At 34.6% G+C, this 26,530-nt stretch overlaps 1 protein-coding gene across 1 annotated transcript in view; it reads left to right on the top strand.

Moving 5' to 3' along the window:
* Window positions 1–26,530, top strand: part of LRP1B (LDL receptor related protein 1B) — a 2,198,408-nt gene that overhangs the window by 1,911,614 nt on the left and 260,264 nt on the right. Inside the window, 3 exon segments of the mRNA XM_018062463.1 lie at window positions 17,754–17,942; window positions 18,787–18,935; window positions 23,794–23,887. Coding sequence (XP_017917952.1) covers window positions 17,754–17,942; window positions 18,787–18,935; window positions 23,794–23,887 — 432 coding nt within the window.

Below are 26,530 nucleotides of genomic sequence, written 5' to 3'. Positions count from 1 at the left end.
TCTCTGATTTTCTTTTTGTTGTTGTTAGATCTGCCCATTCATTCATTCAATAAACATTTACAATTGTTTTTTTCCATGCCATGTATTATATCAGACCCTGGAGTTACAAAGATGAATAAGTCCCTGTCTTCAAAGAACCTGTTTAGTTGTTGGGGGAGACTGATATGCAGATAATAACCTATATCTGATTGGGATTAGAGGTATATGTACAATATTGCCAAAATTCAGGTTGGAGTAAGGAAGTGTTTGGTGAAGTGATGGGATCTTTGAAAAGTCTCAAAGATGGAGGACAAGCTCTCCATATGGAGAAATGCAGGGAGGATTAATCACACAGGGGGAACAGCATGTGCAAAGATAAAATAGAGTCTTGAAGCAGCAAGGGGTTTACAGAATTTGTAAACTAGAAGTCATATAAGAAGAAAATAATGACACTAGATGAATAAGGGCAAATTGCTGCCAGATTGTGACAGTCCTTGTATGCTAGGTAATTTGGAATTTATCCTTTAGGTCATAGTGAGCCATTGATGGCATTTAGTTGATAGAATGACATTATTACATTTGACAACCACATGAAAAATGAAAGACCCTGGAAGGGCAACCAATTTAGAGGCTGTTAAAATATTTTAGGAGAAAACATTTGAAGTGATTATAGCTGTGGGAATGGGGATAAAGTGTTGCATTCAGCCATTATTTAGCAGAATACGGAGGACAGATCTGTAAAACTAAAATAGCAAAAATATTGGTGGTTGAGTTGCAAACATGAAGCGAATGATTTGTATTTTTATATACTTAACCAGGGGGAAATAACTTACAGTTAGAAAACTTATTAATTTCACATATATTTCTACATTTTTTAAAGAAATAAAAGGCACCAAACTAAGTATAATTAGAGATTCTTCTTAAAAAGCTCTGACTTAATGAGAGGTACATTTATTTAACAGAAGGGTCAACATCAAAGAAATTCTGACAATTTACCTAGAAGAAACACTGCAAAAGAGTGAATCTCTCTCCTCCTACTATCCCTTGATATATAAAATATGTCCAGTGAGAAACTTGCCAATTTCAGTGTTTTCCAGATTGAAATGCTGTTTTTAAGTTTAAATCTGTCTTTATACAAAAACAGAGAGATTTTAAATATATTCTAATCACAGTGATTCTAAATAATATCATTCTTATAGATCTATATTTTGGGGACTGATTTCTTACCACTCCCAAACCATAATCCTCCCCTGAGAATTTTAGGCTTTGAAACTTGATAAGAAGTTCTAAAACTTTATTGGAGCACAAATCTTTGGGTTTGAGTCTCAAACTGGAGAAGAAAATCCCTTAGTACCCTGTAAATGTTGGAAAACCTAAGGATGCGGGTGGGTTGGGGTGGGATCCACTGCTAGAAAACTCTTTCACCCTAAAATGTGTGTGTTGCTTCACTGGGTCTCAGTTGCCTCATCATAGAAATAAGGGTATTTGGGGAAATGGCATCAAAGGGGAATTCCAGAACTAAAGTTCTAAGCCTCCAGTTAGGTGGATCACTTTAGAATTTTTGCCAAATTATAGTTTTAACTTCAGGTTAGTCTTCAATTTAAGCCTGACAGGGGTTGAAAATCTGTAATAATCAGATGTATTTCCTTAATTAAAATCTCTAATTGCCTATCCAATACTCAGTTTTCCCTGAGTGTTACTGCAAAAGTTATTAACATCTTTTAAAGATGTTATTTATGACCTTATGAAACTGATAAGAGAGGTGAATACTTATGTTCTTGATAATGACATTGCATTAGATGTTTTGCATGTACTATTTATTACTATCATTATTGATTTTCCTTGGAAATTTTCTTGAGTTAATACTGTTGTTCCAAGAGATGGAACGAACCCCTTATAAACTCATACTTTATCAGAAGCTTACCGTGTTCAAGAAACTGCTAGATATAATAACACATGCTTTTTTAGTCATTCCATCAATTGAGCATTATGTGTCATTAAAGTCATTTTGCAGCAAGGAAATGGGTTTACAGAGATTAAGTAATTTGTCCAAAGTCAAAGAGCTTGTCCTTTGAATTTGAACCCAGATCTACCTGGTACCAAAACCTCTCACACAGGTCCCCCTTGTCTTCGAAAAGTTGGCTGATGGATTTGTTGTCTGCTTGCTATAGTTTCTAATAGCAACAGTCACAGCATAAATGCACTGTTATACAAATAACAGTATATCCATACTTAAATTTTTTCAGATTGATATACAAAGCAGACATAGATAAGTTACAAAACATTTGAGAAATTAGCAAACAAAAAATTAAGCCATCAGAACATAACTATTCTAAATGAAAGTGTTCAGTTCAGTTCAGTTCAGTCACTCAGTCGTGTCCGACTCTTTACGATCCCATGAATCACAGCACACCAGGCCTCCCTGTCCATCACCAACTCCCGGAGATTACTCAGACTCATGTCCATCGAGTCAGTGATGCCATCCAGCCATCTCATCCTCTGTCGTCCCCTTCTCCTCCTGCCTCCAATCCCTCCCAGCATCAGAGTCTTTTCCAATGAGTCAACTCTTCACACGAGGTGGCCAAAGAACTGGAGTTTCAGCTTCAGCATCATTCCTTCCAATGAACACCCAGGACTGATCTCCTTTAGAATGGACTGGTTGGATCTCCTTGCAGTCCAAGGGACTCTCAAGAGTCTTCTCCAACACCACAGTTCAAAAGCATCAATTCTTCAGCCCTCAGCTTTCTTCACATTCCAACGCTCATCCATACATGACCACTGGAAAAACCACAGCCTTGGCTAGATGGACCTTTGTTGGCAAAGTAATGTCTCTGCTTTTGAATATGCTATCTAGGTTGGTCATAACTTTCCTTCCAAGGAGTAAGTGTCTTTTAATTTCATGGCTGCAGTCACCATCTGCAGTGAGTTTGGAGCCCCCAAAAATAAAGTCTGACACTGTTTCCACTGTTTCCCCATCTATTTCCCATGAAGTGATGGGACCAGATGAAATGATCTTCATTTTCTGAATGTTGAGCTTTAAGCCAACTTTTTCACTCTCCTCTTTCACTTTCATCAAGAGGCTTTTGAGTTCCTCTTCACTTCCTCCCATAAGGGTGGTGTCATCTGCATATCTGAGGTTATTAATATTTCTCCCAGCAATCTTAATTCCTGCTTCTGCTTCTTCCAGCCTAGAGTTTCTCATGACGTACTCTGCATATAAGTTAAATAAGCAGGGTGACAATATATAGCCTTGACGTACTCCTTTTCCTATTTGGAACCAGTCTGTTTTTCCATATCCAGTTCTAACTGTTGCTTCCTGACCTGCATATAGGTTTCTCAAATGAAAGTGTATGTTTTGTTCAATCTAATTTTTGTATATTTATTTAGAGGGGTGAAGAAAGCGTCATATTGTTAATAAGGTACACCTTGCTTTACATAGGGACATTTTGATTTTACTGTTTGCTGTTTCCAAACTAACTGGGAAAACTTCTAAATCTTATTTGAAAATTTATGTTATACAATTCTGAAATTTGAACACAGCAAAGATCTTTTGTCGTTAATTTTATGGGTTGAAAGAATAGCTTTCTTTGAATCCAATGTCTATAAAATAATTTACAAATATCTTCTGAGAAAAATTTCTGCCTCCACTCTGCTCATCTTCATGTTAGAGATTCTGTTTCTCATCTAATAAAAAGAAAATGAAATACCAGAAAATTACATTTAGATAACAATTTCGTTCTGCCTGCTTTTATCAAAGAACATAGACTCAGAGTTAGTTTTCCTCATTTTGTTTGAGTTGCCATTGAACTTGAAATAGAGAGGTAGTTTCTTAACAAAAAGACTGAAAATACTGTGTAAACAGTGATAACACAAGGGTGAGCTAAAAGAAACATTGTTGACCTTGAGTTTTAAAATTCTTTGTTTCAGTAATTTTTTTCAGAATATTCTTCTCTGGGTCACTGGATGATTTAACCTTGTGTTAAATCAGTTGGCCATGTACATTTTTAATCCAGCATACTGAAAAAACATACACTCATAACTACTAATTTCTCAGAAGAGTAATCATTGGTTATGATTCTAAACTACAGTTTATCACTGAACTGTCTTTTATTTTGTGGAAAAATTGTTTAAAATTCATGTGATTATGTTGACAATAATTTGTTTCTATACTCCTAGACCTGAATCCTCATGTTGTAATGTCAGTACTGTAGCCCAGTTCTTTTGTTTGGTTATTGTTCTGGGAATCTAGTTTGTGTTTTGAGGGGGCAGTTCTATGTTTGGACTTAAAAATCCGAATCATAACCCATGCAGCGATCATCTAATCAATGTTGGGAAAATAATCCAGATCTCAGCATGCTACTGGTGAAATAGTGAAAGTCTATTTAAAAGGTTTTGTTCTGAGGGGAAAAAACACTGAAAAAGACAAAGGAAGTATTTTGTGCTTATATATCCAGCAACTCTGTGGCTGTTGCACTTAGGTTTTCAGAAAATATAAATATTCATTGAAGCCCACTGAAAAAAGGCAGAGAATCTAATAAACATCATCATCCAATTTTACAATATTCTAGAATGTTTCTTTCTTGGTAAGATACTGCATTTTAATACTTTTGAAAAAAATTCCCCATCATTCACAGTCCATTACAAACAGTCGACTTCACAGGCTATTTTATGCCAACAGTGTTGATGTGCTGCTGTTTACAATACAATAAAAGTTAATGGAAGGGAGCAAAATGCAATTCAGTTACTATAGAAATGTTCCTGAACCAGTAAAATAAATTGAAATTAACTGCCATTTCTAAAAAGTCTTAGAGTTTCAGTATCAATCATGTCTTTTACTTTTGTTTCTTAAATAGAACATGTTACATTAAATTGTGTATATGTTTAAATAGATTATTAGTTTGCAAATGTCACATACATTCCATATACTATTTTAAAATATAATTTCAAGTATTACCATAATATGACTTTTTCAGCCACTTTCAACAGTGTTATCTATCCCAATTATGACATGGTACATCCTTTGGGATTAGTAAATTTAGTTTTGGTTAGGGTACTCTCTAATTTAGGCAAGTTGCTTTGCCACACTATAGTTCAAAGTTCTTATCCATAAAACAGATAGTCAGTGATTTTCTAATATTTCTTAAAGGAATTGACTGAGATTGGAACTGGGACAGAGGAGGTCTCTTCTACCAATTAGTTCACTTATCCTTAGTTATTACTAAGACTACTAGATCACACTTGAAAATACTTGTAATGTGTTACATTCTCCTCTGTTTTTATTCTAGAAGCATATTAATAATTGGAGGAATGTGTGAAGACCAGATATTACATTCATGCAAATGACTTTACCTGATAATCTGTCCCAAAGGCAAAGTGCTTTTCAAAGATTTCAGCTTTTATTAGGACTCTCAAACAAAAACATTCCTAATGCATACATATGTGGAATGTCATCACTTATATTTGCTACTGATGATCAGCTCTGAAAATACATTTCCAAGTATCTGTAATGTTTTGTATCACCAGTAGAAAAGTCCAGAGAGTTTCAAAGTGACTGGAATATATCTTTATGAAGTGCATATAGCAGTGTTTACATCAGAGATTGGAGAGCAGTGTCATCAAGAGAAGATATTTATAGGCACAGTCCAGTTTTCAAAATAAATGAACTATAATTTATGTTGCATGCTGATACATCCTCATATTTATTAACAAAATGCCCTTTTTATATATTAAATATTAAAGTGACCATCTGAAAGGTGAAAGGAGCTAGTTGCTCTGTCGTGTCCAACTCTTTGCAGCCCCATGGACTGTAGCTCTCCAGGCTTCTCTGCCCATGGAATTTTCCAGGCAGAAATACTGGAAGGGTTGCCATTCCCTCTTCCAAAGCATCTTCCTGACCCAGAGCTCAAACCCATGTCTCTTGTGTCTCTTGAATTGGCAGGTAGATTCTTTATCACTAGCGTCACCTGGGAAGCCCATATATGGGCAATCATGAACAATTTATAATATAATAATATATATAATATATTATATAATATAATGATTTATAATTTATAAATTTATAATAATTTATACCATGAATAATTTAAAAATATATAAGTAAAGGACAAGTGAGGCCAATACTGTGGCCACCTGATGCAAAGAGCTGACTCATTTGAAAAGACATGTTGGGAAAGATGGAAGGCAAAAGAAGAAGAGGGTGTCAGAGGATGAGATGGTAAGACAGCACCACCAACTCAATGGATATATACTTGAGCAAACTCCAGGAGACAGTGGAGGACAAGGAAGCCTGTCTAGCTATAATCCATGGGTCACAAAGAGTTGGACACAATTTAGTAACTGTACAACAAGTGAGGAAGGGAAAGGGATTAAATTATATTAAACTAAATATTCCTAATCTATGTAGAAAGTATATATTTGAGGTGATAAGTAGACAAAAGGAGGCAAGGAATTCTGGAAAAGGATAGGCAAACAATGCCTTCTGCCTTTTAATAATGGCTTTAATTTAAAGAAGGGCTGTAAATAATGTCTATAATTAACCATCATATATTACATTTACTTAAGAAATTTATAGATGTAAGTGTCCCAGTCTAAACTACTGCATTAAAGAGGAACATGTAACTTTTATTTGGACATTTAATCAGTGTCAATATTCAAAATCAGCCACATATAATACACCTTGGTGGAATTAGCTCAGATCTTCTATGCACTATGACATACTCCAAATGGAAGAACTTTATTTTTCCTCCTCTTCAGGGTCTCAGTGATGGATGAACTTATTGAAAGATACTATTTTTGTTGGAAAAAAATAAATTTTGAACATTTTATCATCATGTTTACTAATGTTGACTATTCTTAGTGTTTCTACCGTTTGTTAATGCTTTTCTTCATTTTGAACAATGGATTATGGATGCATTTGCCTGAATTTTTTTTTTGTAGTATTGTTTACATTAAGTATGGTTGTATTAAAGAGTAGGCAAATATTCAAATCTTCATGGAGCAAATGTTAACTGGAACATTTTGTAGCCTGTTGTAGATGGTTCTGAGGAAATAATTATTTTTTAAAAATCTTCTGCAGATAATAACACTGAAGTGGATGCATAATTACTAAAAAAGAATGAATGTCCTAGACCCAAAGGGCACATAAAGCATACTGTTTTTGATGGGACATTTGTAACTAAAGCTACTGACTCAGCAACAGTCATTGTCTGGAAATTAGTATACTGTGGCCATTTTGCACTCCACCCACTCCCCTCCATTACTCTTCATAAACTAAAAACTGTTATTCACCCATATATTCACCACAGTCATGAATCTTCCACTTTCTTTGACATGTTAAACCAGTTTCTTCCATCTTCTAATTTCATCATCTGTTTATCAGCCTACACTCCTTCTGTAGCCCTTGATTCATCTCACCTCATTTTTTGAATGCTAATTGTTTTCCTTTGTTTAATTTCTTCCTTTTTGGTTTTCATGTTCTACTTTTTAAATTCATCCTCTGACTTCTCTACATCCTGTATTGTACATTATCCTCTTAGAAAGAAGCTGGGGAAATTGTTAGTGTCAAGGTCTCAGAAAAGAGGATTGGTGAAGATCCTGATCTTTTCTTCTGAGTCAGGCTATTTCAGTCAAGCTGAATAGCTGGCACAAGTACTGCATGGAAAATGGCTGTCACTGAGGGTTTTCATTCAGGGAAGAGATATGCAAGATGGAAAAAAAAAATCTATTGGAAGCATTAACTGGAGGGAGTTCTAGTTTCTTTACCTTTGTATCTTTTCCATGCTCCATATGCTAGAAAGCTGACTTCTGTGGACTGCATCACCCCAGCTTTTTTATCATTCAGCCTCAAATTGGATTTAAACCATGGGAAGAATTGACAGGAGATTAAATAGTGGAAGAAGAAAGAAGCCAGAGTATTCATTTATCCTCTTTCCCTCCATGCCCAACCACAGTGGTCTGGCAGGGGCTGAGCTCCTCCACCACTTGCCCTCTGCCATCAGTGCATGCATGCCTAGACGCTTCAGTTATGCCTGACTTTTTGCAGGCACATTGCCTGCCAGTCTATGGACTGTAGCCCACTAGGCTGCTCTGCCCGTGAGGTTCTCCAGGCAAGATTACTGGAGAGCGTTGCCATGCCCTCTTCCCGGTCGACTCTGGGTAGCTGGCTCTTTTTCCTTCATTACAGTTTTCACCAGCTTCTGGCAACAGATTTAGGAAAGGACTTAATCTATCATCAGTTCCTTAGCCACACTTCTGTAAATTATATTGAGAAAATAATATAATTGCTTGCACAAAGACTGACCTCTTTCACTTAAAGTCTTTTCAATAATCATTAAAAAGTGTGTTCCCTGTTTACTATAGCAAACTTGGCTGACACAAAAAGACTGGAAGAGTTTAAAAGTAATGAGAGGAGTTAGACTAATTTTGTTATGTTTCAAGTGTGAAGGAATGTGAAACTTTACTTGGGGCAATGACACCAAAATTAAGAAAAATGGAAAGTCTTAAATATATTAAAAATCAAAACATGATATAATTTAATATAAATATTTTATTTGATATGTTTATTTATTTTAAAGTTTTATGACATTAGGCTTCCAAACTGTAAATAGAGTGAGGGTCAGGTTGACTTTATCAGATCATTGAGGTTTTCCAAACAATACATAAATTCTTATAACCAAAAGAAAAAAAATCAACATTCAAGTTACTCTGTAATTTTAATTCTTTCATAAAAATAACTATAATTTGGTGGTGACATTCTATGAATTTTTTTCTTCTTTTAAAAATATTTATAATAGTTTTTAAGTAAAAAAAGTAAAATTTGCTCTGTACCTGTGGTGGATTCATGTTGATGTATGGCAAAACCAATATAATATTGTAAAGTAGTTAACCTCCAATTAAAATAAATAAATTTATATTTTAAAAATATTTTAAAATATCACTTATATCCTTGAAGTAAATCTTAGAGAAAAAATGAGAAAAAACACACAACATCAGTAGTAAAATTTCTATTTAAGTACTAACTATAATTTCTATTTAAGATCAAAACTTGTTGTTGTTATTCAGTCACTAAGTCATGTCCAACTCTTTGTGACCCCATAGACTGCAGCATGCCTGGCTTCCCTGTCCTTCACTATCTCCCAGAGTCTACTAAAACTCATGTCCATTGAGTTGTTGATGCCATCCAACCATCTCCCCTCTCTCATCCCCTTCTCCTGTCCTCAACTTTTCCCAGCATCAGGGTCTTTTCCAGTGAGCTGGCTTTTCACATCAAGTGGTCAAAGTGTTGGAGCTTCAGCTTCAGCATAAGTCCTTCCAATGAATATTCAGGGTTGATCTGAGTCTGCCATTATTCCAATGCAATATCTTACCCCAAATACCAACTATGAGATTTTAAACCAACCAAAGATGAGTTCTGTATTATTGGTTCATTTTGTTCTTAACTATTTAAGCTAGATTAGTCCAAAATATAAAATTAGATTGGTATTATCCAGGAAAGTGATTATTTATCCTGATAAATAATATTCCAAAAAATGAATAATCAAGAGTATTATAATAGAGTACCTCTAACTATGAGGCAACAGATAAGTTGAAAGCATATTCTGTACTTTCAATTTTTCTGTTTATTGTAATTACTAGGAACCTAATCAGGATTGCATCCAACTAGACTACAGGGAAAAACTCCACAAAAGAATATTTCCTTATTTTTTGCCAAATATCAACTTCTTTCTTCCGATGCATGTAGTCTATGAAATAAAAATTAGGAGCCTAGTGCTTGAGTGGAATGCTGGAACAGTACAATAAATAATGCTGTTATACAAAATAGAGGCCTAACAACAGAAAGCAGCTTTAAAATAGTTTTTAAATATATAATAAGTACCTGTTAAACTGCAGCCCGCGCAACACTTCTGTTTTTTCTGTCTTTTGTATGTCTGCTGAATACCTGTAAAATGAAAGTTTCCTTGCATTTATTTTTTGCATTTTTCTTTAAATTAAACAAAGGCAGTCTTATGTTTGAATGGGGGGCATATTATTTTTGTCTTAAAAAGGATACCCATTATCATTTTGAGAAAACAGTGACTACTTTTTTTTATAAAATCAATGATATCTTAGTAAGAATTTGTTTGTTAAATGTTTCCCTCACAACATCACATTTCATATTTATGTGTGTATATATATATACACATATATATAGGGAGAGTTTATTTTGTCAGCTCTGCTAACTACTAAATTACATTGCAAGACATCTTTTTGTTACTCTGTATTATGTATATGTATATAAAACATATATATGTATATACTATGCAAATATATTGTGGGCTTCCTTGGTGGTTCAGATGGTAAAGAGCTTGCCTGCAATGCAGGAGACCTGGGTTCAATCCCTGGGTCAGGAAGATTCCCTGGAGAAGGGAATCACTACCCACTACAGTATTCTTTTGTGCAGAATTCTGTGGACAGAGGAGCCTTGTGGGCTGCAGTCCATGGGGATGCAAAGATTGAGATACAACTGAGTGACTAACACACACTTGCATATATATTACAGATATGTTATAGATACACACACATATATGTGTACATATTTACATACATATCTATAAGGTAAAAATAAGTAAATAGAGATACAACCCAAAATAAGCAATTTTACTTTTCTCATTCTAAATAAGGAATGTTTCTCATAACAAAATATATAAGGCTCAGAATACCTTATTTACTCCCATTGTAGTCTGAACTCTTCATGAATTGATGGAAAAATAAGCATAGCATTCATTCATTTAGGCTTATCATTTATCAGTTAATAAATAGGAATTTTTTTCACAGAAACTTTGTCAAATAACTCTGAAAAAATTTTAGGTTCTAAATAAGAAATGAAGGCATACTGCCAAGTTATGAGCCAAACCCTGGAAAATGCAATATGTAAAGGTTTTTGTTTGTTTTGCTCTCTTTTGTTTTTCTTAATTTTTATTGGCATTGTTTGTAGTATTAGGGAACATATCACTATGTCTTAGTAGCTTGTTGGAGCCACTATATTGTTACAGAGGTGTGAGACTAGATTTCATATTTTGTGTTTTTACTTCATTTATTTTTTTAGAAGAGAGGCTTTGATGGCTGTGTTTGATGCTTGCGGTTTGGGAAATAAGCATGTATACCCAATGAATAGGCCTGAAGTGAGCTTTTAAAGCCACTAGAGATAGTCCTATTCTTTGTCAATATCACACAAGGAATTGAATCAAACAGATGGTCACTGGGCAAATGGACTACTTTTCTTCACTTTGACCTGACTTTTCTATGTGCTTTGTACATTCAGCTATGTGGCATTCTTCTCTGAAATAAGAGTCCATCTTTCTGATTTCTATTTACTTATATGACCATCTGATAACAGGTTTTCTGGTGGGCAGTCACTGCATACATACTTAGAGGTAGTAAACCTGCCCTTACCTTAAATTGTCCCATGTCTGAAAATGATAGTAATAGAACTGATTTCAAGTAATTAAATAAAATGATTTTCCCATGGAGCTTAAGAAAGTAGTTCCATTGTTTTAAATGCTCGTGTTAGTTTTCTTTTTTTTTTTTCTTTTTTTTTTCAGTTTTTTATTTTTTAAATTTTAAAATCTTTAATTCTTACATGCGTTCCCAAACATGAACCCCCCTCCCACTTCCCTCCCCATAACATGTCTCTGGGTCATCCCCATGCACCAGCCCCAAGCATGCTATATCCTGCATCAGACATAGACTGGCGATTCACTTCTTACATGATAGTATACATGTTAGAATGCCATTCTCCCAAATCATCCCACCCTCCCCCTCTCCCTCTGAGTCCAAAAGTCCGTTATACACATCTGTGTCTTTTTTCCTGTCTTGCATACAGGGTCGTCATTGCCATCTTCCTAAATTCCATATATATGTGTTAGTATACTGTATTGGTGTTTTTCTTTCTGGCTTACTTCACTCTGTATAATCGGCTCCAGTTTCATCCATCTCATCAGAACTGATTCAAATGAATTCTTTTTAATGGCTGAGTAATACTCCATTGTGTATATGTACCACAGCTTTCTTATCCATTCATCTGCTGATGGACATCTAGGTTGTTCCCATGTCCTGGCTATTATAAACAGTGCTGCGATGAACATTGGGGTACATGTGTCTCTTTCAATTCTGGTTTCCTCGGTGTGTATGCCCAGCAGTGGGATTGCTGGGTCATATGGCAGTTCTATTTGCAATTTTTTAAGGAATCTCCACACTGTTGTCCATAATGGCTGTACTAGTTTGCATTCCCACCAACAGTGTAGGAGGGTTCCCTTTTCTCCACACCCTCTCCAGCATTTATTGCTTGCAGATTTTTGGATCACAGCCATTCTGACTGGTGTGAAGTGGTACCTCATTGTGGTTTTGATTTGCATTTCTCTAATAATGAGTGATGTGGAGCATCTTTTCATGTGTTTGTTAGCCATCCGTATGTCTTCTTTGGAGAAATGTCTATTTAGTTCTTTGGCCCATTTTTTGATTGGGTCGTTTATTTTTCTGGAATTGAGCTGCAGAAGTTGCTTGTATATTTTTGAGATTAGTTGTTTGTCAGTTGCTTCATTTGCTATTATTTTCTCCCATTCAGAAGGCTGTCTTTTCACCTTGCTTATATTTTCCTTTGTTGTGCAGAAGCTTTTAATTTTAATTAGATCCCATTTGTTTATTTTTGCTTTTATTTCCAGAATTCTGGGAGGTGGATCATAGAGGATCCTGCTGTGATTTATGTCTGAGAGTGTTTTGCCTATGTTCTCCTCTAGGAGTTTTATAGTTTCTGATCTTACATTTAAATCTTTAATCCATTTTGAGTTTATTTTTGTGTGTGGTGTTAGAAAGTGATCTAGTTTCATTCTTTTACAAGTGGTTGACCAGTTTTCCCAGCACCACTTGTTAAAGAGATTGTCTTTACTCCATTGTATATTCTTGCCTCCTTTGTCAAAGATAAGGTGTCCATATGTGTGTGGATTTATCTCTGGGCTTTCTATTTTGTTCCATTGATCTATATGTCTGTCTTTGTGCCAGTACCATACTGTCTTGATGACTGTGGCTTTGTAGTAGAGCCTGAAGTCAGGCAAGTTGATTCCTCCAGTTCCATTCTTCTTTCTCAAGATTGCTTTGGCTATTCGAGGTTTTTTGTATTTCCATACAAATCGTGAAATTATTTGTTCTAGTTCTGTGAAAAATGTGGCTGGTAGCTTGATAGGGATTGCATTGAATTTGTAGATTGCTTTGGGTAGTATACTCATTTTCACTATATTGATTCTTCCGATCCATGAACATGGTATATTTCTCCATCTATTAGTGTCCTCTTTGATTTCTTTCATCAGTGTTTTATAGTTTTCTATATATAGGTCTTTAGTTTCTTTAGGTAGATATATTCCTAAGTATTTTATTCTTTTCGTTGCAATGGTGAATGGAATTGTTCCCTTAATTTCTTTTTCTACTTTCTCATTATTCGTGTATAGGAATGCAAGGGATTTCTGTGTGTTGATTTTATATCCTGCAACTTTACTATATTCATTGATGAGCTCTAGTAATTTTCTGGTGGAGTCTTTAGGGTTTTCCATGTAGAGGATCATGTCATCTGCAAACAGTGAGAGTTTTACTTCTTCTTTTCCAATTTGGATTCCTTTTATTTCTTTTTCTGCTCTGATTGCTGTGGCCAAAACTTCCAGAACTATGTTGAATAGTAAGCGGTGAAAGTGGACACCCTTGTCTTGTTCCTGACTTTAGGGGAAATGCTTTCAGTTTTTCACCATTGAGGATAATGTTTGCTGTGGGTTTGTCATATACAACTAAAGCAACTAGAAAAGGAAGAATTGGAGAACCCCAGAGTTAGTAGAAGCAAAGAAATCTTAAAAATTAGGGCAGAAATAAATGCAAAAGAAACAAAAGAGACCATAGCAAAAATCAACAAAGCCAAAAGCTGGTTCTTTGAAAGGATGAATAAAATTGACAAACCATTAGCCAGACTCATCAAGAAGCAAAGAGAGAAAAATCAAATCAATAAAATTAGAAATGAAAATGGAGAGATCACAACAGACAACACAGAAATACAAAGGATCATAAGAGACTACTATCAGCAGTTGTATGCCAATAAAATGGACAACGTGGAAGAAATGGACAAATTCTTAGAAAAGTACAATTTTCCAAAACTGAACCAGGAAGAAATAGAAAATCTTAACAGACCCATCACAAGCACGGAAATTGAAACTGTAATCAGAAATCTTCCAGCAAACAAAAGCCCAGGTCCAGACGGCTTCACAGCTGAATTCTACCAAAAATTTCGAGAAGAGCTAACACCTATCCTCCTCAAACTCTTCCAGAAAATTGCAGAGGAAGGTAAACTTCCAAACTCATTCTATGAGGCCACCATCACCCTAATACCAAAACCTGACAAAGATGTCACAAAAAAAGAAAACTACAGGCCAATATCACTGATGAACATAGATGCAAAAATCCTCAACAAAATTCTAGCAATCAGAATCCAACAACACATTAAAAAGATCATACACCATGACCAAGTGGGCTTTATCCCAGGGATGCAAGGATTCTTCAATATCCGCAAATCAATCAGTGTAATTCACCACATTAACAAATTGAAAAATAAAAACCATATGATTATCTCAATAGATGCAGAGAAGGCCTTTGACAAAATTCAACATCCATTTATGATAAAAACTCTCCAGAAAGCAGGAATAGAAGGAACATACCTCGTGTTAGTTTTCCAAGGCTGCCAGAGACTTGGAAGATTAAACCACAAAAGTGTATTTTCTCATAGTTCTGGAGATTGGAAGTCCCAGATCAAGATGTTGTGGGGGCTGGGGTTTCTCCTGAGGCCTCTCCCTTTGGCTTATGTTTAACTGTTTTCTTGCTGTGCCTTCAAGTGGCCTTTTATCACTATGTGCACACCCCTGGTGTTGCTCTCTTCTTATAAGAACACTGTTATATTGAATTAAGGTCCCACTCACAGGGTTCATTTAGTCTCACTTACTTCTTTAAAGGCCCTATCTTAAAATACAGGGATATTGAGGTCTCGGGTTTCAACATATGAATTTTGAGAGGACACAATCCAGTTTATAACCACACTTTACCTCACTCAGATGACTTTCTCTGAGTCATAGCTAGTAGCTAAAGTGGCAAAGAACTCAGAAGCCAGCAAATCTGAATTAGATTCAAATACCAGTATCTTCATTTACTAGTTCCCCCCCCCCCATCCTCTCTGGTCAAATTACTTGTTTTCTGGATTTTATGTTAGCTTTTTTCATCTTAAAGTGAGGTCAACTATTTCATGATGGAGCTGTTTTGAGTATTAAATGAATAGGTGTACAAAGTTGATATCTTTCTACAGGGTTTCTTGGTCTCAGAACTATTGATGCTTGGGCCTGATAACTCTTCCTTCTGGGACCAGAATTGCCTCCTCTACTCATTGAGAACAAAAGGCCTATTTTCTGGCACCCATGGGCTGAATAAATGTCAACTTTAGTTACTTATTGAATACTTCAACAGACTATACTACTTTTGAGATGCTAAAAGACAAGTTCCTACAATAATTTCACTTTTTGTATAGAAGTGAATCAAATCTCTAGTGGACTGAGATTGTTTTAGTTCAGTTGCGTTCAGTCGCTTAGTTGTGTCCGACTCTTTGTGACCCCATGAGTCGCAGCACGCCAGGCCTCCCTGTCCATCACCAACTCCCGGAGTTCACTCAAACTCATGTCCTTCAAGTTGGTGATGCCATCCAGCCATCTCATCCTCTGTTGTCCCCTTTTCCTCCTGCTCCCAATCCTTCCCTGCATCAGAGTCTTTTCCTATGAGTCAACTCTTCACATGAAGTGGCTAAAGTCCTGGAGTTTCAGCTTTAGCATCATTCCTTCCAAAGAAGTCCCAGGGCTGATCTCCTTCAGAATGGACTGGTTGGATCTCCTTGCAGTCCAAAGGACTCTCAAGAGTCTTCTCCAACACCACAGTTCAAAAGCATCAATTCTTTGGCGCTCAGCCTTCTTCACAGTCCAACTCTCACATCCATACATGACCACTAGAAAAACCATAGCCTTGTTTTAAAGTGGTGATTAATTTTTGTACCCCTAATTAATGATATAATTACTTTCTTGTCATCCAAGGAAATCTGAGTTGAATATTTCTGAGACTTTCATTTTTTCTTAAAATGTTTATTTTTTTTTTTGGAAAGTTTCAAGCAAACACATTTATTGAAAGATTGTTTTGATGATCACATATCACCAAGAGTCATCCAATTCCTAACATTTTGCCATATTTGTTTATCTTTCTGAAATGAACTTGTATAGCTGAAGGGGGAGAATGGGCATAGCTTATATAAATGACTCAGTCATAATTTATTTTGTTAAAATGTCCTACTGTTCATCTTTCTTTATCCAAGTCTACTTATCACTGTGGCAATGGGCTCCGCAATTGGGAGTTACATGGATAATTCACTTTGAGTTTCTGATCTAAGTGTGCACATCTGAATTTTTTTAAATTTTTTTTTACATCCTTCATATGCATAGTCTATTCTGAGATGGATTTCTGACTAGACACTGCATTATTTATAGTAGTCAGTGAGTCTTGTTTCTTTTGTTTCTACATTTTCTTAGTCATAGTGAATTCTCCAATCACATTTGGCACACCTGAGTAAAAATAGCAAATTATTATATCAAAATTGCTGTTTCTAGTTAATAATATAAATTTACCCAACATTTTGAAAGTAAGACTATAAACCTCCCTGGAAAAAGTGAATTATATTTTAAGTTTTTTAGTGTTTCAGTGACTGTTGAGTATCAAACATTAATTCTATCATTAAAATCTAATCTATAAAAGAGTACATATTACCTAGATAGTGCCTTTTTTCATTAATGAACACTTTGCAGGATTTCCAAAAGGAGATCTGAAAATTTATATTGAGAAATATTTTGGAATGTTTGTGCAAATTAGGCAATTTCCATTTCCTTTATTTATTGCTTTTAATGAAAAGAATTGAAGAAACCTCTATCACATTTTAAAATGATTTAACTCTAAACCACCAAACAAATTTATTGCATCTCATTTACCTGATAGGACCCTGGAATCTCTTGAATGAAAAATTAACTTTTGTGATGCTCAATCTACATTTAAACCCAGTTGTGTCATGAACGTATAACTATAAAACAGTTTTAATCTGCAACTAAACAGGTTTATGATAGTTAAGTCTGCATGATACATTGTTATTTGTTGCATTTATATTTCTCCATCCTGATCCTGGCTTATTTTGCAAGTAAAAATAGTCATAAAACCTCAGTGACTAAAATGGTTAATAGTACTCTTATAGTCACTCTGTCTCCATGTAGATAGATGTTTCATCCTGGATATATACTTTAGTCCATTTAAAATGTGAGAAAGCAGTACAGTGACCTGTGGATTTAAGGAGGATTTTAGTTAAAAACAACTGGATGGAGATATACATATATATAGTTTTTAAATGTTGGATGTTATTTGTTTCTGGTGAAACAGTCTTTACTTTTGGGCAGGACTGAACTCATTTTCTTCCCAGTGGTTGAATCAATCTAAACCTGAACAAAGCAACTTCCTGCACTAGACCCTGCATTCTCTTAACTGGTAATAAAGAACCTTGCCGGCCTGACAGGTTGTCACAGCAATTATTCACATGAAGTTCTGTCGCAGTTGTATCTGTCAGCCCATGTAGTATTGAATATTTTAACTGGCAGTCTTCCAAGACTGAACATTAATCTTACCATCTCCTATTACAGTCCCTAATCAAGATATTCCAGGGGTGATTGCACTAACATTGTTTGAAGACTACATCTACTGGACTGATGGGAAAACCAAGTCACTCAGCCGTGCCCATAAAACCTCGGGAGCAGACAGACTCTCACTGATTAACTCATGGCATGCCATCACAGATATCCAGGTGTATCATTCTTATAGACAACCTGATGGTAATTATTCTTTCCATGATTTCCATAAATGCATCAACATCTTTTAGTAACATTCCATTTTGTTTCCTTTAGGTTTAGAAGTAAATTTATTTTTGAGAAAGATTATTAGATTTCATTGCATAGAATAATTGTATAGAATGAATTCAGCTGATATCGAAAACTGCTGTTAAGGGATATGGTTTCAAGATCAATAAAACTACAAGGAATTGTTGATTTGTTGAAATCATATTAAGCTAAATGACATGAGTACGTACAGTTGGAGAAGTGAATACTGCATTCTTGAAATCATATATTTACAAAATGGTTATAGTATTCCAGTTTCTGGAGTGCTAGGTGAAAGAAACTATATTTAAGTAGTTCTGGGGATCCAAAATTGAGAAATGTATCAAGCATATGTCTAGTAGGAATTTTATCAGGCCATATGGAATAAGGTTTTGATTATTTTGCTGAAAACATACATTTGGCTTGGAAAAGAAAGCTACAGTACTCTCAGATATAGATCATCATTTCATTATTTTATTTTGCACTTATATTTCTAATCTTATGTATATAGTCATCCAAAATACTTCTAGTCTTTGTTTATTTTTCTGATGGACACTTTTTCCTACTAAGATACTCACTATAGTAGAAGTGCATTTTAAAAATTGTTTAATGGTAAAATAAATGTCATAAGATAATGAGTAGAATTTGTAGCAAAATAAAATTATGTTTATAATATTGATGAGTTCTTGATTATGACATTCTATTCAAATACATGTTATGAAGCTCAAATGTCTTATTTCTAATTGCATATTATGTTATTAATCTTGATTATTATGTTTTTTTGTTTCTTTCTTATTTGTAGTCTCCAAACACCTCTGTATGATAAATAATGGAGGTTGCAGTCATCTGTGCCTTTTAGCCCCTGGAAGGAGTCACACCTGTGCATGTCCCACCAACTTCTATCTAGCAGCTGATAACAGGACTTGCTTATCCAACTGCACAGCCAGTCAGGTGAGTGGACTTCTAGAAATCAGTTCATGGCATGTAGGAGCAAATTGTTATAAAGTTTCTGCCTGAGTTTTGTTTACTTAAACCATTTTTGTAACATTAATTTTTTTTGGTTTGGTATAACATCAGATAAACATTTCATACATTATAGAGAGGGCCGCAGAGTAAGGGAAAAACAATTTGATGCATATTGTTAAAATGGGACTTTAGGAAGTACAAATAGGGTTCAATTGGAAGACAAAAACAAACACGGAGACCATTCTTATGCTGACCTACATAGAATAACTATGCCAATCATGAGTGAATATAGGAGAATGTCCACTCACAGCAGAATCATCAGAGGAGATTTGACCTATTCCAAGATGCCAGGGTGATTGAGACATAAGGTTAAGGATAAGATATATGCAGTGTAAACAAAAAAGAAAAAAAGATTTCCTAGGTAATCTGCTCTCTATCACCATCTCTACCCCTGTCTCATTCCACAGAGTAAGTGGTATGGAAAATATATTTTTATAGTATTTTCCAGATATTTTTATATAAAAAATATATGATCTAAATAATTTCCTTCTGAAATCTTTCTCTTCAAAATGTAATAATTTTCAGTATATTTCAGAAGTTATGTTTTCTACTTAATGGCAGTTACATAGACTTAGCTTTTTTACTTCCAAAATTTGAAGAAAATTCATATGAATTTTATGGCCTTATAACGTTTGATTTTAATATTTGAGTAACTATCTTGTTTAAGATAAAATTGTCAAAAACATCATCATGTGATTTCCTTTTAAAAGTGACTAAAGTTATTCTTAGGATTCTGTCTTTTGAATGTGTTTGTTTTCCAGCTCTAGCAGTGGCAGAGGCATTATGGCAAAAGACTGAATTTCTCTTAGGGTGTGCTTGTTTTCAACAAGAGAAACTAATCCTAGCTCAACTTGCCTCTTAAGTTATGACTGTGAGGATTATCCATTAAAGAACTATACAAATGAAAAGATCGAACCTCTCAGCAGTATGTATAGTGATTAAGGGGACAGACTTTGAAGCCAGGCTCAATATGATGATAACTCTGACTGCTTTAAGTAAGCTGAATTATATAATATCTTGGCTTTGTTACTTAACTTCTTGAAGACTCAGGTTTTTCATCTTCTAAATGGGGATGATGATATTTCCAGACATGTGTTATAAAGATTACATGGGAAAAGTAGGTGTTGTTGTTCTCACCTTAGCCCTACAGTACAACTAGAATATACTTGAGTATGTGTGCAGTTAGTGTAAGCTGCCATTAGGAAGATCTGATGTCTAGTTGAAATCATATGTCACAGTCTCTGTTTTATTTGCAAAAAAATGTGTCATTTTAATTATAATCTTATATAAGCAAAGTTCATTATTTTTATAGAACTAAAAATTTGTCACTATGAGAGATAAAATAAGCAACCTAGAGGTAAAATGTAAGAGAGAAGTCACATCTTTAAAGAAAAAAAATTAAATATAAGTTCTATTAATTTTGCTTAATTTAGACACATTTTCAGTTTAACCTCTGGATTCTTCTGAAATAACCTCTATTCTCTTGATTTGGAGCTGATCAGAGTCCCTCTGTTGAGGCCCAACACTGAGGTTGTAGGTGACTTAGGAGGAATGACGCCTGCCTAAGCCACTTACAATGTGGTGAGCCTCCTTACCCAGCTGACAATAAAGCCAAAGGGTGCTTGACACACAGGTGAAAATCTTCAACAGCAAAACATATGTAGTAAAACCTGAGCTTTGCTGTAGTCAGAAAAGGAGTAAGATGTTTCAAATTCATTTCAGTTCAATCACTCAACCGTGTCCGACTCTTTGTGACTCCATGGACTACAGCACCCCAGGCTTCCCTATCCATCACAGGAGCTTGCTCAAACTCGTGTCCATTGAGTTGGTGATGTTCAAATTACTAAGATAGTAAAATCCTAGAATTATATATACTCAATGGCAAAAAGTCTGATTAGTCAGGTCAATGAAAACATAAATGAACCTAGAAAAGTATTATTCATGTAACTAAATTACTTCTCAATTGGCATCAGTGATTATATGACTGAAATATTTATAATTTTTCAAATACTCCCAATAGTGTTTTGGGTGAATTTAAAAAAACCAACAATAGCAAGGAAGAACAGTGACAACAGAACATCATGGATCAGATATCTTTGTTTTCAATACTTCCTGAATAAAAGTTATCACTTTGTCTCATTTTTAAGAAAAAAGTTAATGAAGAGTAGCATTTCAGCTACACTGTCAATGGGAGTGGCTGTCCCTATAAGTCTTGTGGTTTATACAGTCATTTTATCACCGATTCTTTTCTGATATAAAGGGAGAAAAAAAAGATATACTGTATACTTTTTGCACACAAATCAATTAATAAGAATACCATATTTAGTGAGGTAGATTTTCAAATGAAGCAGATAACTGGTGTACTTCAGAATCATATCTTTAAGCATTTTGATAAAAATATTGCATTTTATATGTATCTTACTAAGGGATTTTGATTTGTCATCATTGAGTGGCTGCAGCCAATTATACATGCACAAATATCATTGATTTAAAAAAAATAAAATAGGCAAATCACACCAGTAAGAATTCTGTTAGGATTGAAAATTAAACATATGAAAATCTGGTTAAAAATCAAAATTAGGTGTATTTTGATGTATGAATCACTTTATGAATGAAGTATGAAATATGAATCACTTTAAATATTATATTTAAATCTTTTTCATTAGAACATTTTTAATACATTTAAAAAATTTACTTATTTTTAGTAGAGACAGTTCCTATTTTGAGTAAATTTCACTACATGCAGTAATTACATTTTATCCATGTATCCATTTTAGTAGGAACATTTAGATTTTTTATAGCTTCTTCTTGTGCATAATTGGCATTCTGTAATTTATTTTATGATGATATTAGTCTTGGAGAGCATTTGCCATGAAGAATGTTTTGTATTTATATTTATCATTTATCTTTATAAAGTAACTATATTTAAATATGAAAAAAAACACCCAGACACAAAATAGAAGAAATCTTCCTCCGAGACTAATGAATAAAATTATGTAGTTTAGCATAAGTAATAATAATAAATATATTTTAGCCTGGCCTTCCCTTAACTCAAAACCTTTTTATGTTCTTATTAAAAATGAAATGGTGAGCACAATCATCATGTTGTATATCATTCCAACAGTGGATGTTTATTTAAACCAGAAATATTTAGTAAAATTAAAAAGATGCATTTAAGTATTTTTTAAATCTTTATTAGAGGCGCTTGGAATATACTTCAGGAGACTTGAAATCATCTTACTAATGTACTTTGATATATTGCAATGACTGGAAATGTTTACTGTTCACGGCAATTGGTTTTGGAGTTAGCCTTATGTTTCCAGCAGTCACGATGTATAATAGTAACATTCTTCCTCTGAAATTTATGAAAACCACAAGAAACACGACCACAGGCTAAGTAAATATGGGAAACTCAATTGAACTGGGAGATTTTCCCTTGGATTCAGTGCTCTGTTCCCTCTTATATTGCCACTGGTGGGGGTGGTGGTGGAAACTTACTCTTTTGTTAATATATACTAGTAATATATGTATGTGTGTGGTAATCACTCAGTTGTGCCTAACTCTTTGTGATCCCATGGACTATAGCCCATCAGGCTCCTCTGTCCACAGGATTCTCCAGGCAAGAATACAGGAATGGGTTGCTATTCCCCTTTCCAAGGGATCTTCCCAATCTAGGGATTGAACCCGGGTCTCTTGCATTGCAAGCAGATTCTTTATCTATATATGTATACAGGCTTCATGGATATGCAGTGAATATCCATGAATCAGCTCCAGAATATCCAGACAGTTTCAGTAAAGGCTTGCATCAAATTCTGCCTTACTTAAAGACAGTAACAGTATTTAAAATGAGCAAACTTTAGCTTGCTAATCCATTTTCATTAGTGAAAATTAAACCTAGGTTATATATTTCTGTGTTACAAATCTGTCTGGCATGCAACATGCTGAGATAAATGCCACCTTTTAGTTACTCACATGGGAATTACAATAGAATTTGTTTTCTTTTTGAGAAGGAATAAATTTTAGAAAATATCTTAATATTTTCAATTTCAGAAGGAAAAAGTTGAAGTGCTAGAATAAATCTACTAAGTGTATTGACTTTTTTCATGGCAATTATTTATGATGCATGTACTTTCTATATGGAACATGTGATTTTCTTTAGTTTCTTCCATCTTATGTGTATATACTGTAACTGGATGTTGCTGACAAAAGGACAAGGTTGTGGTCTGAGATCACTAAGGAATAAATTGGCTGAGTTTTCTTGGTCACTGTGTATAGTTGGCCAGTGAGAAGTTAGTAGGAACAATGTTTCAAATTAATTAAATTTGCTAAATTTAAATTAGTTAAATTAATTCAACTTAACAAAATGAATTCAACTCAATACCTCTTCCTGATATCTCTGATGATTTTTAGCCATATTGAGTGTTCAGTAAACTTTCTGTAGAGGGTGAGCAAATAGCTATTTAGGCTCTGTGAATCACATGGTCACTGTAGGAGCTACTAAACTGTTGTAGTGGTGAAAAGCATCCATAGACAATATGTAAACTCATGAACATGTCTGTGCTCAGGAAATCTCAGGAGGTTTTCTTGAATAGTGTGTTTTCCTCACTGGTCTTTTTGCTCTTGCTGTGCATTTATTCCCTATGGTGGAATGCTCTAAGACTACTACAGTGCATGTTTGCAGCAGGAAGGTAGGCTAGGCTGCTGTGTCCTGGTGAGTTTTTAAAATATCCATTATATATGAGTTGAGTTCTATAATCTTTATTTTTTTTTCTTTTTCTCAAAGTTTCGCTGCAAAACTGATAAATGTATTCCATTCTGGTGGAAATGTGACACTGTGGATGACTGTGGTGATGGATCTGATGAACCAGACGACTGCCGTGAGTACACTGGCAGATGTAGGGATTTAGAATTTAGAGCTCCTTAAACTCCCCCACCTGGTAAACAGAAGCAAGATCATAAATTTTGGCTTCTGATAGTTTTGCAAACTTAGAATAGAAAGGTTTTATATGGCCCCAGTTAAAAATACAGCAAAATTTCTGGCATTATCTTGTGTATGTCTCTGATCACTATTACATTTACAGTGACATCATCAGCAATTTGTGTTAGTTTTCACTTTCTTGCTTTTTTTTAACTTGTAGAATAACGAAAGTCTTCATGTAATAATCAACAAAGGAAAAATCATCATGATTTTGACTTGATACATCATTAAGTTAGAAACAAAAATGGGCAGGTTTTCAGAATGCCACTCAATGACTGAAATCTTGCCTTTAAAGGCCACAGCCCTTCAACTTTCCTGTCAGTATTAAAAATGCTGAAAAGTCTGTAAAAGTCAGATTTTTCCAATATAAGTCATTAGTTGGCTCTTAAGCAATTTATAGTGCTCTCAATAGTTGCCTTAACATGACTACCAATTGTATCTTGACATTTGACGATCATTGGCTTGGTTAAGTGAAGTGAAGTAGTTCAGTCTTGTCCGACTCTTTGCAACCCCATGGACTGTAACTTACCAGGCTTCTCTGTCCATGGGATTTTCCAGGCAAGAGTACTGGAGTGGGTTGCCATTTCCTTCTCCAGTGGATCTTCCTGACCCAGGGATCGAACCCAAGTCTCCCACATTGCAAGCAGTTGCTTTACTCTCTGAACCACCAGGGAAGCTCCTGGCTTGGTTAGGTGTTTTTTTATTTATTTATTTTTATCTATCTTTGGTAACCATCTAAAGGACAACCTTATTAAGTTTGTTGCTGCCAGTGGGAGCTAGATCCTTATTAGAAAGCCTAAGCCAGACAGTGATGTGACTCAAACCATCAATATAGTCGCGTACCATGCCAAAACTGATTCTGATCAGCGCTCCTGCACACAGTATATCATCTATGAGGACTTGTCTAATCATCACCCAGAAAGAGTTCAGCAGGGCAAAGTCTGGATGGCTCCTTCCAGCTGGTTTATAGATTTTGTGATGTCCTTTGAGTTGCTCCCTCTTGACTACAGAACTCGCACAGTGTGATAACCTAGTGATTGCACTGTTTTCATCAGTCATATTTTTACAAATAGATAGACTCATTCATTGGAGAAGGCGATGGCACCCCACTCCAGTACTCTTACCTGGAAAATCCCATGGATGGAGGACCCTGGTGGGCTGCAGTTCATGGGGTCGCGAAGAGTCGGACACGACTGAGCGACTTCCCTTTCCCTTGGTAACCTAAGATAGACAATCAAGAGACTTTTTAATAAAATCTCTTAATAGACTTTTTATTAAAAGACTTTTTAATAAAGTCTTTTAAAAACTTTTATTTTATTTTTAAAATAAAACCTTTTAATAGACAATCAGGAGACTTTTCCTGATAGCCTTTTATAGTTCACTCCACAGGTCCCGCCAATACTGTCCTGTCAAGTTGAAGATGCTTGAAGTCAATCATGATAATTCCCTCAACATTGCAGTGGATTGTTGTCATGATTTGGTCTTGACAGTTGAATTCAAGATCAACATCCCTACACTAAAGAAAGATAATGCATTGTCTTAGTGAAAGCTAGATATTTTCTGATATAAAACTCACCACCAAATAATTACAAAACTGTTTTGAAGTTCAGACCTCTAAATGGTTACTTAAATGAACTATATTCCATCTCTCTGGTCACTACCAAGTATATCAAACATTTGAAGATTTTGTCACATATTTCATTTATATGTTTGCAAGCAATAATAATATTTTCAGTGAGAAGAAAATAAGCATTAAATAATATATTTAATGAGAGGGAAAAAAGTCATTGTTTTTCTATTATTATTTTTCTTTTTCTGAAAAGTTAATTACCCTTTGATTTTTTTTAAATAAAGCTTTTGTTTTCACTGAGATGGACAACATATGAAGAGAAGTATCAATAAGGCATAGGTATACAATTATGTATGAATCACTTTTTTAAGTTATTGAATTAAAAAGAATCAAGAATCAAAGAATAAGAAATTATGGTTGATACTGAGATTGAGATTTACATATTGAAATGTATTAATTTTCTCACAATAAAGTAAACTCTCCTGTGACAGAATAAAATAAATACAATTTCTTTTGCAATTTTCAGAAATACACAATTATTAGTTTAGTTCTCATATTAAGGTGACCTTTCCAAGCCAGTTTTACTGAAGTGCTTTTTAAAGAATTATCCCATAATGACCTGCAGATTAAGTCAATAGCACCCCTTCTGAAATATTTACAAATCCTGAACTCTTATTTTAATCTTGACTGAGATCTCATGTTGTAGCCATACTGATATGAAAAATAAACTACATATTTAGTATAACAAACTATTTATATTTATCCACTTTCAGAATATTTGGTGAACAAATATAACTTTAATGTCTTTCAAGAGGAAGTGAAGAGACATCTGGTATCTAAGAGTCTTTGTATGATCCTTATCCTGGTTAAATACCAATACTACATGTTTTTATTGGTGATATTATCTCTGTGATCCTTTATTAAATGATCTATTACTTAGACTTGACAGGTTAACAGCACAGAACATCTGTA

Source organism: Capra hircus, chromosome 2 (genome assembly GCF_001704415.2).
Source record: "Capra hircus breed San Clemente chromosome 2, ASM170441v1, whole genome shotgun sequence".
NCBI lineage: Eukaryota > Metazoa > Chordata > Mammalia > Artiodactyla > Bovidae > Capra > Capra hircus.
This window is presented reverse-complemented; position numbering and strand designations above follow the sequence as displayed.